The following is an 11543-nucleotide window of genomic DNA, read 5'->3' on the forward strand; positions in this document are numbered from 1 at the left end:
TTGTGAACCAAGACCTCTAAACTCCGTAGATCGATAACCTACAAGTCAAATTATAAGAGATTAACTTCCCATTGTAGTATAAAGTAACATTTTTCAAAATCCCAAATACCCTTTTACACCACTTTAGGTCCGATGCAAAGTAGAATGCCATATTACATACCTTAATATTGGAAAATAAAAAAAAATCATCAGACCTTAATATTTCTCAAATTAAAAAACTCATACACATGGGATATTGAAAAGAGTAAAAAAATTTGCGATTGAACCAAAAATCGATAAAAACAAACAAAAATCATATAAAAAACCTGTATATGCAGATATTTCTGTTTGGACCAACTGCCATGATTTTGGTGAAGACATGAAGGTCAAGATGGCAGAGAGAAAATTACTTTGTTAGTGTATTTAATAGGAATTGGGACCAAGGGAGAAATTTAGTGATCATACCTTTCTTGATTATATTGCCAAGAGCAGGATATCAAAAGCTAGAAGTTTCAATTTCTACAGTAAAACTATATATTGGTTAGTTATATATCAAGATTTAATAATCAATTGCTATATACCCTGCAAAATTAATCTTGATCTTGATGTGATGGGCCCATGCCAATTGTTATATACCCTTCAAAATTAATCAATCAGTAACCCTTTTGGATTGCCATCGACAAAAAGAAGGTACAAATTCATAAATATTGATGTTTGAGGTTGAAAAAGAAGGGAACTTGTTTAACTCCTTATTGTGATTGTGGAATCCATGAATGGAGAGAAGGATGTCTTGAAGCTCTCAATGAACCCTTGGTAGACATTCATGGCGGTTTTGTCATTAAAATCAAGAAGGTCGTCAACCACAAAAGACAAATAGTCTTTATTACATTCCCTGAGCAGTCAGCAAAGAAGGGGTCTGGTTCAGATTCCGCAATTTTAGAAAACCTAATTAGGGAGGTCAATGTTATCGTGTTTGGAGCCATGGAAACAGAGGGAGACATGGAGTAAAGAAGATATCACCCCTGCAATTCAAAGAGTATTGACATGATAAGTGGTAACTTTGGAAAAATTTCACATCATTTACTTTATAAATGGAACTTTTGGAATAATTACCTTTAATGTACAATCTTCATGTAGAGAACCTGTCACCAACACCCGCAAAAGATCAGATGAAGGGATCAAGCAACAATAACAACGGGTTATTAAATTAGGAATTCAGAGGCATACATAGATTTATTTTTGTTAATGAGAAACTTATCTAGTATTGTATTCTTGACTTCATTTAGGAGCTTTTACAAACACCTTGTAGGCATATGGATAGAACTACGTAGCTGCAGACCTACAATGAAAAAATGAAACTGAAAATAAAAAATATATTCAATCAATGTAGATAAATTAAACAAATCATTACAAACAAAAGATAAAGACTAAATTTAAGAGATTGCTGGAAAAGATTCATATATCTAAATAAGGGAAGAACACAAGCCAGGGGAAATTTTAGTTGTTGATAGTTTTCCTTAAAAGAACTTAAGTTTCAAAATCCACCACATCCTTTAGGCTTAAGCCTAAGCAAAAAATTATGACCATTGCTTCCTCCTTGAAGAATAGATATACCAACAAAATACCTTTTTAAAAGGACCCTTCAAACAAATACCATCAAATCCACAGTGGGATAAATAGATGAATATCAAGAAATTTCAAAATAAAAATAATAAAATACCTCTATCCTAAAATCATGAAAGTTCAGATTCAAGAATCAAATTGAAGAGATGATGTACGCCTTCTTGGGAGCGAGTTGCCCGGCTAGTGAAGTGGTCCAAGCAGATGATTTTGTCTATGTTTCTCCCGAAATCACGATACGATAAGTTCTGATTTAAAAAAAATAAAATAAAACGCCCACTCTTCCTGGAGAGACGATTGGATCGAAAGTAGAAAACACGGCTCCATCTGCTCAATCATTCTTCCTTTTAACTCCCATATTCTGGTTGCATGTGTGCGATTTTGAAGCTAAATTATGACCTACAAAATCTTGATCGAGTGGATTAGACAACATATAGATGATTGGGGTGTAGAGAGATAATCGAGCAGATGGTTGTTTATGTATGTAGTGGTGAACAGTAGTTGTGGTTTAGGGGGAGTAGCAAACGACGACGTAGTAGGAGGCCAAAGGCCGTTTTTTTCCTCTTTCAAGAGGATCCAATCACCGGTGGTAGAAGTCGACGGTTAGGGTTTCTAGAGAAACCAATTCCAGATCAATGTGATGAGGGAGTGACGGGAGCTTCTATTTGAATGTCTCCGTATGTTTATATGAACAATAAACGGAACTGCCGAGATATGAGGAATTTTTGAGATAAGAGGGAGACAGGTCAAAACTCAAAACAATAACACCTTGATAGTAGGGGCGATAAGAGCTTTGTTGACATTTTCTAAATGCTTACCCGATAAGATATGATTTCTGTAGAATGCAAAAAGTTGTTGTAAATGATGCTTTAAAAGTTATACATCTTAAAATTCAGCAAAACATGCTAAATGCTTATTAAGGTATAAAGATATATATATATATATATATATATATATATATATATATATATATATATATATATATATATATATTGTAGCCTATAGGATATGTGAGAAGGCATAATCATAGAATCATATAGGGGTTGAGTTAAGATGAAGGAGGAGATTGAAGATGTCTCAGAGAGCATATGCTTATTGAATCAGAGAGAGAGAGAGAGAGAGAGAGAGAGAGAGAGAGAGAGAGAGAGAGAGAGAGAGAGAGAGAGAGAGAGAGAGATGTAGGGGAGATATTTGTTGGTCGCGACTACTAAGGTAGAGGCGACTTCTCTTTTCAAAATGGAGACTTGAAGAGGGTTTGATAATATTTTAGGTTTTAAGCTTTTAACAAATTATAAATTTTGATAGAAATATAAAGAAATAGCAAATTTTGACCTTTTAGTGAACAAGTTTTATTAATTTGATTCGAAGGCATCCTCGTCATTTTACAAACATTTAACGAAAATTCATTAGACGGTAACAATCTTAGAGACAACACATGCAACTTTTCGAAACCATAAGGATGGACCACAACAACTTTTAAAAGATTTAGACTCAAAGTACTGATTAGTGTAAACTACAAAGATCAAAACACTATGGGCGTGTTCGGCAAAATTAGCTGGTAACGGGTAACTTGTAGGAGGTAGCAGGTAGCTTGTAGCTTGTAGCGTTTTGTTAAACGCTATATGAAGTAACATTTGGATTTGGAGCGTTTTGAATAAAATAAACGCTAGAAGTTTGTAGTGCCAAACAAAACTTTTTGTTTTAAATGGAGCGTTTTATCAAACACTAGAAGCTAGAAGCTCTCAAACGCTCCTAAACGCTCCGTGTTGAACACACCCTATAACTAAGTTTCGTTTATCCACTAATCACATCACTTGAAACAATATATTTCTATTAGTGTTGTTCATAAGTTTCAATAATCTACTATTCACATTAAAAGGAAAGATACATTTCCATATATGTTATTCATGTATTATAATACTAAACATCTTATTTATAACATATCTAAAACTCAGTATAACTTATTCATATTAAAAAAAACAACTTCAGTACAAAAAAAATAATAATAAAAGAGTGGCTCAGTTGTGTGACACAGCTACAACTTGCTTTCCAACATTTCTGCCGGAAAACAAGCCAATGAGAGCTGTCGGGCCATTCTCAATGCCTTCAGTAGTGTCCTCGAGATACTTAATCTTTCCTTCTCGAATGAGAGGAAAAATTAAATCATAAAACTTAGGATACAAATGAAGGAAATCATAAAATGTAAACCCTAGAATTTTCAGACGTTTGAAAAAGACATGTTGGAGGTTGTACACGCCTTCGGGTTGATCAAGTTTGTTGTATTGCGATATCATCCCACAAGAAGCAATACGCCCATGAAGCCTCATGTTTGGAAGCACCGCATCGAGCATCTTCCCCCCAACATTGTCAAAGTAAATATCAATACCTTCTGGAAAATACCTACAAAGACAACATTTAAAAAAGTTAGCATAATCACATTCGCTCTAACTAATATTCAACAAAGGTTTGAATATTAACAGTCGTCATGTGAGAATATCAAATCCAATATCAATGTCTCTAATGGAATACACGAAAAACACACCTTTTCAATGTTGCTTTGAGGTTTTCTTCTTCTTTGTAGTTGAAAGCCTCATCGAATCCAAATTTGTTCTTAAGTAAATCAACCTAGTAATACAAATGAAATATCAAAACCACTAAAAAAAGTACACTAATCCGTTAAAAAAAACCGTAGAGAAAAGGACAAAAGAAATGTTGCACATTTAAAAAAACTTAGCTATATTTACAAAAACCATTTACATCTATTTATAGCCATTAGCCAACCTTTTCTTTAGATCCAGCACTTCCGACAACATAACAGCCAGCAAGTTTCGCGAACTGCCCGACGATATGCCCGATGGCTCCCGAAGCTGCGGACACGAAGAAATACTCTCCTTTCTTCGCAGAACAAAACTCGTAAAAACCAACATACGCAGTCATTCCCGCCATACCTAAACAACCCCAGAATCCCAAATTGTAAGAGATTCAAACAGAAATATCAAATCTGTAGAGATAGACACATGCTTAACAAGTTCTTCGATCAACATACCCAGGATTCCTGTATAGTATGAAAGAGGAACATCTGTGTTATGGATCTTTGTTAGGAACTGTGGATCTCGAATCACGCTGTATTCTTCCCAGTTAACGTGTCCGGTGATGTAGTCGCCTTTTTTGAAGTCAGGGTGAGTAGAATCCACGATCTTCGATACTCCGACTCCGACTAGAGGCTAGAAAACGAATTGGGTTTATCGATACATCAGATCATAATCAAATCAAATGATTATATGATCGATTCAATGGAATTCGAAGTCAATCAATCAATCACAGAACTCGAACTCATATACTTTACTAATCATTATCAAACTAGATATCAAATTGGATCATTGTGTTACGAATCGAAGTAAAAGTTTGTTTATCCCTAATTTACGGATTGAGAAAACGAATTAAAAAGGGGACATACCGAACCAGGAGTGAAGGAATCCATGTAGGCTCCTTCGTATGTCTGTGTCATGCGATTCCTCATCATCGGATCGCAGGAGAGGTACAGATTCTTTGTTAAAATCGAGCCGGGTTCATTCTTGGGTAGCTCCAGATTGATGGTGGCATCAGAAGTCACCACCATATCGGATTCTTTGGGGAATCCATCGACGTAGTTTTTCAGTAGCACCTGCTTGTTTCTCACCACTTCGGCCATTTTTATGATTCAGAGGTTTTACTTTTACATTTTCGTGAAGATGATGGTGATTGTATTTATGACAACTTTGGTCTTCTTTGGACTGTTTGACTTTTCTATTTATTTTCAAAAGTTTGCTACCCTGAAAAGTCGTAGTGGATCATAAAAGAACAGTTATTTACTAAACTCACGTTAAAAGTGGCAGTGTGTCATTAAACTTTTTTTCGGGAACATAATCGATTAAATCGCAAAATATACCTAATGTATTAGCAAGGAGAGGCGTGAAATGAGGAGAATCTTCGGACTCGAGTCCTTATGTTGAATAATTTTGGGTTATATATATATATATATATATATATATATATATATATATATATATATATATATATATATATATATATATATATATATATATTACTATTCTAATAAATGAATACTCGTATCGACAAATGTCATTATATTAGAAATCCTTATTAATATTATATATCTTTATTATGCCACATGTCAACATATTAATTATCTATTTCAAATTTTAAATTTCTCATCCTAATTACATAAATTTTTTAATTTTTATTTTTATTTTTTTTCACTTTAATCAAATTAAATTAATAACATTAGATTAAAAAAATCAAATAAAATTAATACAAATTATAAGGTGATACAACTTCATGTATTTATTTAAATTAACGATTATAATTTTATATAACTAAAAAAAGTATCTCTTAAGTAATAATTTATTTAAAATAATTGGTTAATAATTTTGATTTTTTAATATGAAAGTTTAATTAATTTTATAATTGTGGTTCTCACGGGTTATAAACTAGTATATATATATATATATATATATATATATATATATATATATGTATATATATATATATATATAGTGACAGGTAGACTTCAAGTACTAATTGATGGGTTTTGGTCATAAGACATCCTATGTGCTCATACAAACCCTAATGCTTGGATCTAGGTTTCTCTATTGTACATGCTTTGAATCCAAGACTATAAACCCTAATTCTAGCATATGGAAATCGATATTAACATATAATTAGGTTTAAGATATTACCTTAATTGTTATGTAGCAATAACAATCCCAATTCCTCCTTGAATTGACTTTGGAAGGCTTAGAGTCACAAGTGTCACTCCTCTAATGGCTCACAAACACCATAAGCAAGAGGATGAAGAGGAGAGAGGATGGAGGCTGCCAAAACCATGTGAAAACCCTAGAAGGTTGCTTGTCCACGTTTTTGAGCCTTAAGGGTTCTATATATAGTGAGGCTATTAGGGTTATCTAACAAGGAAACCCTAATTTGGTTGCTTAAGCCCTAAGCAACCCATAGACTCCTTTAATCAAGCCCATGGATGATTTCCTTATGGGTTTCCCCATAGAATTCGTCCACCTCTTGATTCAAGGCAATCCATGGCCCAAATTGCAATTATCCTATAATTACAATTCTAGTCCCTTAAGTTTAATTAATCTCTTTTAGTCACAAAACTAATTACCAATTAATTATTGACTAATATTAATTAAACAATATGATTTCTCCTTTAATATATTATTCCCATAATATATTAATAAATCATATTTAATCCTTTCTCTCCATAATTCATTCTATCAAGTTGCTTTGGTGAAGGCAACCCAAAAGGACCATGCACCATCGGGTCAAGTACATACCAAAATAGTTATGGACTTAGACACTAATCCAACACTAATAGCATGAGGAATTTTTCGGTCATATCTTTAAAGCTTCAAGTCACCTTTAGTCATGCATCTAGAATACGGGAGATTCAACTCAAAGATGAGCTTCAATCTCTTCGTCAAGGTGATAAATCTGTGGTTGATTACTTTAGAAAGTTCAAAACTCTATACGACCAACTAGCTTCCATGGGTCGCCCATTGATGCGACTGACAAACTCCATTACTCCATTGGTCTGACAAACTCCGTTGATTCTTAAGAGGCTTAGGTGAGTCTTTTACTCAATTTGCATTTACTCATCTGCCATTAACCCACTGCCTAGTTTTTAAGAATTGATTTATAAGGTCATTAGCTTTGAGATATTTCATTCATCGATGACATATCGGTCTTCTCCACAAGTGGCATTCTACAGTAACAATCGTCCTGCCTCCAATCAATCTGGCCGATCAAATCAGTAGCCTCGCCACCCATCTGTCAAACGTGGTAATTCTTTACAGTCTGGTCGTGGTGGTAATCAAGGAAATGGTCGCAGTAGACACAAGTATACACCTCGATGTCAGATATGTAGCATTCAAGGTCACAAGGCAAATTCTTGTCCTCAACGTTATAACTCAGATACTTCTCACAATACAGCAAATCATGCATAAGCTTTTTCCAACTCCTGCTCTATTTCTAAGTCTCCAGATTGGTATGTTGATATGAGTGCCCTTCAAGTTTGTGACTGGGATGCCGAGGATCACAAACAATGTGTGGATAACCATGCAAATTAGCTTGGTACTCTCGAAGATGCATATCACCTAATCAATGTGTCGGTTAACCACACACGCTCCATTGATCTATGATAATCTATGAGCTACCTATTGCTATCCTTCATTGGTCCCATATTAGTGTGTCGGTTAACCACACACGCTCCACTAACGACCAACAAGGTGCAATGTGCAATTTCATGGATTAGCACCAACTCCACATTTTTTCTTAAGTAACTAAGATTTAGGAATTTGTAAAAGTGTTTAGTTACTTCGTATTTCATTATACTTATAATGGAAGGTTGTGTCATATCCTACCCGTTTGGCTAACGACCATCCACTAGTCAAGAGTACGGTGGGTAAGAGTGGATACCCATTCAATCGCCATTTTATAGACAATTTCCTTAAACACCCCTTATAGACCAATTTCATGAATGAGGCCTACTAACAGTAAGACTGACATTTACTTATACATATATAATATTAAACTTTTAATTATATATAGTATAATGGTGTATTTTACACTTTTAAAATACTAGGTGGTCTAATTTAATAAATTATACTTTTAAATTAATTAAAATTAAACCATATCATTATGGATTTACTAACTTTCTTTTAATTACACATTTAATTAATTTAATAAAGCCATAAGGGTGTAATTTGAACTTTTCAAAATACTAGGGTCTTAGAATTTAATATTTTAAAATTAATACCTTTTAATTAAATTTTAAATTCCAAAACTTAAGAACAAGTTTTAAAACCTTTCAAAACATTAGGGTTTAACTATTTAAATTTCAAAAACTAAAACTTTTAAGTTCAAATTTAAACTATAAACCCTAGGGGTGTAAATTGAAACTGTTTCAATCTTACTAGGTCAAATATTTGACTAATAATAATCCTATATTATCCATATTTAACCAAATCCATCAATTTTGATGAGGAGAACCATTCCAAACTTAAAAAATTGGATTCTGGAAAGAAAAATGAGTTTTGGCAATTATCCTCAACAAAATCTGGCTAGAAAATCGAAATTCCCGGCACCAGTGTCATACCCCGAAACTGATGACGGAAGCGTTCCGGGGCGGAGGACGTCATGTAAAGTATCACAACCAATGTACATAGCAATCATAGTAAACACAACCATTACATTACATAAGAACATTTACATTTGTTTGAAAGTAAGGAAGTATATGTTTTATATATACACATCAGTATAACAAAAGTATAAACGAGACTTCTATATGCACCGTCTTCTCCAAAAGTAAGCAAGATACCTGTCTAACGAGAACCTGAGAATACAAGCAGTTTTAAAATATCAGCATAAAGCTGGTGAGTTCATAAGCAGTTTGTTTCTGGTGAAAGAAAATGTTCCTTTAAGTTTACGAAAAGTTGTTTCCCAAGAAAATCCCATATTTTCTTACAAAAGAAGTTTGGTTACCCATATGTTAAACAACCTGTTTATGAAAAATTATGTTATCCCAGGCAAAACCCTTATTTTCCTTAAAAGTTGGTAGTTGGTTATCGATCCGGAATGAAGTGTACAAGTATCTACCATACTTGTATCGTTAGGCAAAGTTTCCCTGAAAGTTTGGTTATCCTTGATAAGTACATTAGTTTTAACACTTATATAAAACTAATCAGTGTGACATCCCGATATTTCGATTCTATGTAATGACTTAAAAAGCCAAGTATTGTAACCACTTTTAAAAATAATGAAATTAACTTTGAAAATAAAAATGTACAAAAGTCTCTATTTGGTTACCTACTATGTTAGATATCATTAAACCGTAATCGTACCTAAAAAGAACGTCCAAATCTGACTTCGTAGGAGGAAGTTATGATTTTTCCAAGTTCGATATAGCGATAGACAACTAAAAACTCGAAGCAGAGATCGAGCGACTTTTGGCCGTAATGACCTAAATGAGAATCGAAGGTCTCGACAATGGTTTTTCAACAGTAAAAAGTCTGGCAAAAATAGATATCGGATAAAGAAGTTATGGATTTCTAACGAACTTTTCTTACCCCGACCTTTTAATAAATAAATAATAAAAAATAATTTCAAAATTTGCCGACGAAGTCTAAACGAAAGTTGTAGAGCGTAGTCTCACCTACGCGTGGATATAAAGAACGTCAAAAACCGAGTTCGTATGAAGAAGATATGAATTTTTGAAGTTTACTAAATAATAAAAATATAAATTTAAATCAAATTTCGGTATTATCCGAAAGGGGAGTCACCGGGCCAATCCGAGTTACGCACAGCGTAACAGCGTACGCCTAGCGTACTCGAAGACTAGGCCTCGGATCGTCCACGTCGCCCCTATGCGAGGCTATGCCCTGTCCCATCCGAGCTCCGAGGCAGTCGAGGATGCAGTCACGCATGACGCACACGTACGCACATCGTAACCGCGTACGCCCAGCGTACCGAGGCGGTTCCCAGCCCCTATAAAAGGGATGCGAGGGTTCCGGGGAAAATGCTCATTTTCTCTCATCTTTCTTGCGTTTTTGCCTCGTTTTCCGTGCACGTGATATCCTGAAGCCCCGGTTTCCATACTCAAGCCCCGAAGGTCGTTTGTGCTCCCGAGATTCCCGAGAATCTCGAGAAAATCCCCTTTTTCGAGTCAAAGTTCTACTCGGTTTTCATCTCGCCTTCTTCGATCTTTCAAGTGAGTTCATACCCCTATAAACTACGCTTTTAAATGTTTGATAAATGCTTTTTATACAATATTAGGGGGGGGGGGGAATGCAAGTAAAACACGCGGTTATTATCGTGTATAACTTAACGATTCACTATATAAACTTTTTATCTAAGTAATCATATGTGATTCATAAACTACTACATGAGTATTCTCGTATGAAATATATATTTTCAATAACACCTTGTCTTGTGGAAATAAAACGTGTTTATATATATATATATATATATATATATATATATATATATATATATATACAAATCAAATGCTCCATTTTTACATTAGGTATATGTGATCAGTCAAGTCACTTTACGTGTTATACTTTACATAATGAGTAAGCATTACACTAGGATTTACTATACGAACGAAACACACACTTTCAAAAACTATAATAGGTATAGTTTACGAGAAAATCAGGAACATTTACACACTAGAAACACTATATCAAAGAGATATTTTCTTACACAAGAATAGATGGACATTTTTCATACGTAAATCTGTTTTATACTAAATTTTGTGAGACATTTCACGTACTTTCGAGTATGCATTTTAAGTCCTGTATTATATACCATAATCCCTTGTAGGGGTAGCGTGATACTTGTGTATAGCTCTATACGAGATTGACAATCCCGGCAGGCCTGAGGTGACAAACGTCACAACTTTCCAACGCTTGAAGAACGTTGTTATAGGCATCCTGGTCAAATAGCATGGTTATAAAACTCACATGGAGTATTAAAAACACATTGATTTACGGGGTTTTTCAAATGTCTTAGCGATTTACACATAAAACTACTATTTTAGGCATGAAAAGCACTATTGCAATCACAGTCTTGGAACAATCAAACTACAATATACTATAATAGAAAATATGGGATTTTCTTGGAACATTTAACATGAACAAACCATTTTCATTCTTTTTCATATAAACATTGTCACTAAATACTTATGAACTCACCAGCTTAAATGCTAATCTACTCTTTCAAAACTACTTGTATTTCTCAGGGATTCAGTAATACAGGTAAAACTACAGCTTTTGAAGAAGGGACGCTATGGCGTTAGTTTAATTTCATTTTAAACATCATATTATAATTTTCTTTTGAAACAATTACCTTTAAACAATGTAAACTTTTAAATT

The 11543-nt window shown here is 33.9% G+C and overlaps 1 protein-coding gene across 1 annotated transcript; it reads right to left on the bottom strand.

The window, feature by feature from the left end:
* Nucleotides 1-3488: 3488 nt before the first annotated feature.
* On the bottom strand, nucleotides 3489-5361 carry LOC145093089 (2-alkenal reductase (NADP(+)-dependent)-like). The gene is made up of 5 exons (XM_079031130.1): nucleotides 5057-5361; nucleotides 4646-4823; nucleotides 4381-4547; nucleotides 4142-4224; nucleotides 3489-3999 (listed from the first exon to the last, which is right to left on the bottom strand). The coding sequence occupies exons 1-5, from the start codon at nucleotides 5288-5290 to the stop codon at nucleotides 3618-3620; spliced, it is 1044 nt and encodes a 347-aa protein (XP_078887256.1). The 5' UTR covers nucleotides 5291-5361; the 3' UTR covers nucleotides 3489-3617.
* Nucleotides 5362-11543: the final 6182 nt, after the last annotated feature.

Source organism: Lactuca serriola, chromosome 3, assembly GCF_051521515.1.
Source record: "Lactuca serriola cultivar US96UC23 chromosome 3, Lser_US96UC23_V15, whole genome shotgun sequence".
In the NCBI taxonomy this organism is placed as follows: domain Eukaryota; kingdom Viridiplantae; phylum Streptophyta; class Magnoliopsida; order Asterales; family Asteraceae; genus Lactuca; species Lactuca serriola.

Excerpts from the sequence above, each read along its gene's own strand:
- LOC145093089 (XM_079031130.1), bottom strand. The coding sequence starts at position 5,290 with ATGGCCGAAGTGGTGAGAAACAAGCAGGTGCTACTGAAAAACTACGTC. Across the intron at positions 4,824-5,056 it reads ATTCCTTCACTCCTGGTTCG|CCTCTAGTCGGAGTCGGAGT; the intron begins GTATGTCCCCTT and ends TTCGTTTTCTAG. Across the intron at positions 4,000-4,141 it reads CTCAAAGCAACATTGAAAAG|GTATTTTCCAGAAGGTATTG; the intron begins GTGTGTTTTTCG and ends TTGTCTTTGTAG.